Raw genomic sequence first — 5417 nt, 5'->3', positions numbered from 1 at the left:
ATTGCCCAGTGTTTTCATTAGCCTGTCGGGGGCTAATCAAGGTCCTCATCATCAGAATTGACATTTCCATATTGTATGAAAGAGAAAGTGGCCAACATTAGCATATTCATGAACGCTGACGCACCCAATCATGTGAAATGGAAGACGCGGGGCAAACCCCGAGCCATCAAGCCCTGAAACAAATAGCTTATGACATGTGAGGAAAAGAGGATCTTGAATCCCCTGCGCAACTTTAGCACATCCCATAGCACACAGGAGACGGCTAGTGGAGAGGATATTTCTTAAACCTGGCATTTGTTGTCGGCCTCTGGACCAGGGCCTACAATAAGAGAAAAATTTAAGAATAGGATTAGGGATGGATTAACACTGAAACACTAAAGCCACCAAAGCAGCTGCCTTTGCGTAAACCTATTGGACACTCTTCAGGGAGTCGCTCTGCAAACCGATTTGTAGATTACATTTGGTTGTTGATGTGGTGGCCTCCTGTGTGGTTGGAATTAAAAGAGAGGGATGGAGAATATAGATGAGCTGGAGCACCCTCTTCTGGGAGAAAGCCCCAATGACTGCCGGGCATCGGGGACGGGGCTGGGGCCCGGGACCGGACAGGCCCCGGGCGGGATGTTCAAGGGTATCTTGGTGAAGTGTGAGGAGGACAGGGCCTACCCTCCCTTAGCGTGGAGGAGTTATTGTGGACATCGTCCTGAGCTTCAGCAGCAGCAGCCGCTGGACCCTTGCTCCTTACCTCGCACGCTGGAGTCCTTTTACCCGCCGGCTCCCATCTGGGGCCATGCGGACTCCCTGCTCAGCAAAGACTACCTAGAGACCACCTTTGTGGACATTCGGCCCGGCTCCACTCTAGAGAGGAAGCTGCTGGCCGAGACGCAGGACTTCCACAGTGTGTCCTACAGCATGGATGATGAGGACGACCTGCTACCCGACTCTGACGTAAGACATCCCACTGACATGATGTTGACACTGTTCGTTCATGTGTACTGAAAACAAAGTTTGTGTCTTTGAATTACAACTTGAAAAATCAAGCATTTATTTAAAACAAACTAATGACAATGTTGTCAGAATGCAATGCAATTTAATCAATCTGTGCAGATGCTCAAGAGAAAGACTATTAGGGCCGAAACTAGCGTTTATTTTCTTGTCTATAAAGAGTCAGAAAATAGTGAAAAAGTCCCAGTATGTCTGGACTCTCTGTCCTAGAATCCAGAGGACATCTTCTAATGTCTTGTTTTGTCCAACCCAACACTATTCAGTTCACTATGATATTGAAGAAATGCTTTCCTTTTTTAATTTAATTAATTGACTAATTGTTTCACCTCAACACATAAATAATCCTCATATCTGCCCATTTCATTTCTACCACGTCCTCTCTATGGCTTGGAGGAGTTTTGCATAAAAAGCAGGAGCGTCTCTACTACTCTCAGTACAGACTCTGGGAGCAAAAGAGGAACTTAAAATAGACATATGAGCAGTGTATTTCAGGGGTAGGCAGCAATTGAATGCTCACTGTCAAAAAGCTAGATTACATAAAGCTCCTCTCCTGCCTCGGTGCAGGTAATGACACTACAGTAGCGATGGAGGATGCCAGTTCTATTTCATAGATCACTGAGCAAAGCCCATCATGGAGAGAGATGTAAATTAGCTTTAAGATTCTTACGGTGGTCATCTGATGTTTTGGGAGTCCACATGAGAATGTATATGCGGTAAATGTCAAAAGTAAGTAGCCACTGGCTGTTTAGATAATTATGAAAATGATCTCAGCAAGGTTATATCAAGAAGGTCTAAACACCCGCTGCGAACTAAAAGGCTGAAGGCCATTTTTACGATTATTACTTTGATTAAGAACACGAGCAAGCAGGCAAACACACAGTAGTGCCACACACACCGTTAAAATCAAGAGGCTGCTTCAAAGTTTGGATGAGGAGTTTGCTCCACAAGGACAAAAGAACAGCATGCATAATTAGTTTTTTTTCCTCTCCAGCTCATTCTGAATGCTGGCAGTAGTGCAGCGATGCAAAAGGAGCAGGCCAGTGGGAATAAAACCTTGCAGTGACCTCAAAGAGCCACCACGCAACATCTCCTTCTCCCTTGTTTCACTCCAAACCTCCAGTTAGAGGACTCAGACTCCATCACTGCTTCATGCTGAATGATCAGTTCAATTAGAGGCCAGAGAAGGAGAGATGACCGTGGGAGAAGTTTTTAAAGTACTGTTTGTATTGATGTACTCAATTCAAGCTCGAATGTTACAGGAGCATCTTTGTAAAGTGCACCATTATTTCATTATTTAGTGCACAAAATAAAACAAGTGTTATATGACAGGGTCAGAGTGAGAGAGGAAGTCAGATTGAATATGCAGCTGTTTCAAAAAGATGCTTGAGTCACGAATTGCCTGCGGTCAGCAGAGCTAGTGCTCATCCAGACTAACCCCATTCAGTCACATTATCTCACAGGCACCAGCAAAAGTTTTACAGTTGTTGTGGAGGACGAGAGCACAACAAAACAAGCACATTTTTAATGCGTCCATAAAACAGTGACTTACTGTTAGTGCATATTATATGTGATGATTTTTTAATGCAAATTTTAGAATGAATAATACTAAACATTGTCTTTCTTGAACAAAGGACTAGGCTTTGAGTCTAAAGGGTCCGTTCACTCAAATAACAAAATAATGTATATCTCACTCATCCTCATCTGGCAATGTACATAGTTTTGGTTTCACTTGTTTAAATCAATAAAGCTAATGTAAGTGGAAAACACACTGTTTTGCTAACTATACACCATTAAAAGCAAAAGCACTGGGCTGCCACAAAGTTAAAAGGAATTTGACTTGTGGTGCTCATGGCATTTAAATATGAAATTCAGCGTCTATTCAGCTGAGAGGTGTCCTTCCAGAAATAATGTCTTGGTTACTGTGGAGAACCCACAGGTCTTTAAACATCTTCAAATCAAAGAAATAGTCCCTATGAAAAAGGTTTGCAGTGTGTTCTGTGGATTATCCAGAGTAATGGGAACACATTTTATGGAAAGAGGTAGCTGTTGAATTTTCTAAATGTAATTTCCAATTGCTGGTATAAAATAAATTAAATTCATCTCCATTGCATTTGTGTGGAGGCAGACTTATATCTTACAAAACCTGCAAACAAACCATCTGCAAGGTGTCCTTCTGTAGTTTAACCTGAACTCAACCTAGGTGCGCTCTGTTTGAATCCCAGGACTCATCCATTGATGACTTCAGTGATACAGACAGTGAGAGCAACTTCCCTCTGATGATCCCTCAGGACTACCTGGGTCTGGCCTTCTTCTCCATGCTCTGCTGCTTCTGGCCCCTGGGCATCGCTGCCTTCTACCTTTCACAGAAGGTATACACACACACACACACACACACACACACACACACACACACACACACACACACACACACACACACACACACACACACACACACACACACACACACACACACACACACACTCAGTACAGAGCTGACAAGATACTATCTGGCACTGTAGTTCACAGCCACGGGTGATTTCATACCCTCTGCAGTGTAGACTAACAACAGGTCCAGTTTCTTGCAAATGTGGACATTATGGGTCTGAGTTTAGAAAGGGAGGGATTACAGCTATATTTTCAGGATTATGCCACAAGAGATTTGAAATGGCACAACCCAAAGGAGGAACGCATGAAGATGTGCATTTATTGTTTCGTATTTTTAACATTTAGACCATTTCAGAATCATAATTCAGAAACGGTCCCTCTCTCCCATAATACAGAGTGAATCACTGAATTGCTAAATATTTTTTATAAATATACTTTATGTCAATACACATTGTGGATACATTTCCTTTCCTTTCGGTGTTTGAACAGCTTGACTTTCTACTGCTGCTACGACTGTCGACTGAAGTTTCATGTATATAACTTAAAACATCGTTACCTAACATGATCCATTTATTATATATGTTATTCATATTTATATAATAGGCTGCACGGTGGTGTAGTGGTTAGCACTGTCACCTCACAGCAAGAGGGGCCCGGGTTCAATTCCCGGGCTGGACAACCTTCTGTGTGGAGTTTGCATGTTCTCCGGGTTCTCCGGCTTCCTCCCACAGTCCAAAGACATGCAGGTTAGGTTGATTGAATTGAATTGATGACTCTAAATTGCCCGTAGGTGTGGATGTGAGTGTGAGTGGTTGTCTGTCTATATGTCAGCCCTGTGATAGGCTGGCGACCTGTCCAGGTGAACCCTGCCTTCACCCATTGACAGCTGGGATCGGCTCCAGCACCCCTGCAACCCTTAACTGGATAAGCAGGTTACGGAAGATGGATGGATGGATGGATATTTATATAATACATTGATAGTCAATTATCTTTACTAAATTTAAAGAAAGCTCCTCTTTTATCCAACAACTTGTCTTTCTTATACATTTTACATGTCCCCTATTTTTTTATACAGAACTTTTATCAATATGTTTAAAGAAAAAACATATCTCAGTGAAAACTTTTGCATGAGATAAGCATGCCTATATCAGTGTTATGACTGCTATATATGTGTGTATATATATATATATATATATACATATATATATGCCAGCTTAGATACTGTATTTTCTTTCCTCTTGCTGTCCAATATCAATCTAACTCAGTGCTAATATGATAGCTTAGGTAATAAATCTCTTCTAAAACAAATCTGGTGGAAATATTGAGCAGTCCAAAGGGAATAGGGGACAACAACACTGCACCGACTATCTCATCAGTCACTATTATCAGTGACAGTGTGGAAAAGCCCCTAACATCTCTATCTCTAGTCACCAGAGGCCCCTTAGTTAATATTGGTATCCTTCCAGCATTGCAGGGGGGGAGAAATCCCATTAACGTTTTTGCAGAGCTAACTGGCAGCAAGCTGCAAAGGCCTTGTGATCAGATCAATGGCCTTCGTTAAGGTTTAATTAGAGTCATAACAAGAAGCTCCAAGGTGATAGATTTCCAATATTGTTGAGTGCTCCCTAAAACAGAGGTCAGAGTCAATGACGGGGACTGGGGGGAGAGGAAGGAAGGAGGAAGGAGAAAGTGATGAATGAGGCACAACCGCCGGGTGTGATTCAGAGACGGAACATAATATGGGTTTAGCGTGTGACTGGAATAAGTGGAAGAGGAAAGTGGAGGCCAGGGAGGACATTGACAAATGATGACGAATGCCCATCTCCTCTTTTTTCCCCACCTCCTCTAATCCTTATCTCTGCTGTATCCTCCAGACCAACAAGGCGTCGGCTCAGGGGGATTTTCAGGGGGCCAACGCAGCGTCCCGCCAGGCTCTGTGGCTCTCGGTGCTCTCCATTGTGTTTGGGATCATCACGTACATCTGTGCCATCGCCGCGTTGATTTCCTACCTGTCTGGAAAACCACCATAA

At 43.0% G+C, this 5417-nt stretch overlaps 1 protein-coding gene across 1 annotated transcript; it reads left to right on the top strand.

Moving 5' to 3' along the window:
* The first annotated feature begins 510 nt into the window (after positions 1 to 510).
* Positions 511 to 5417, top strand: tmem91 (transmembrane protein 91). Its single transcript, XM_054606653.1, has 3 exons — positions 511 to 945; positions 3225 to 3371; positions 5262 to 5417. The coding sequence occupies exons 1-3, from the start codon at positions 511 to 513 to the stop codon at positions 5415 to 5417; spliced, it is 738 nt and encodes a 245-aa protein (XP_054462628.1).

The sequence above is a fragment of the Anoplopoma fimbria genome, chromosome 1 (assembly GCF_027596085.1).
Source record: "Anoplopoma fimbria isolate UVic2021 breed Golden Eagle Sablefish chromosome 1, Afim_UVic_2022, whole genome shotgun sequence".
Taxonomy (NCBI): Eukaryota; Metazoa; Chordata; class Actinopteri; order Perciformes; family Anoplopomatidae; genus Anoplopoma; species Anoplopoma fimbria.
The sequence above is the reverse complement of the archived record's forward strand: the minus strand, read 5'-3'. Positions and strand labels throughout refer to the sequence as shown.

What these genes read in the sequence shown, in the direction of transcription:
- tmem91 (XM_054606653.1), top strand. Translation starts at nt 511, where the DNA reads ATGGAGAATATAGATGAGCTGGAGCACCCTCTTCTGGGAGAAAGCCCC. An exon ending in ACCTGCTACCCGACTCTGAC is followed by an intron (nt 946 to 3,224) that starts GTAAGACATCCC and finishes TTTGAATCCCAG; the next exon opens with GACTCATCCATTGATGACTT. An exon ending in CCTTCTACCTTTCACAGAAG is followed by an intron (nt 3,372 to 5,261) that starts GTATACACACAC and finishes TGTATCCTCCAG; the next exon opens with ACCAACAAGGCGTCGGCTCA.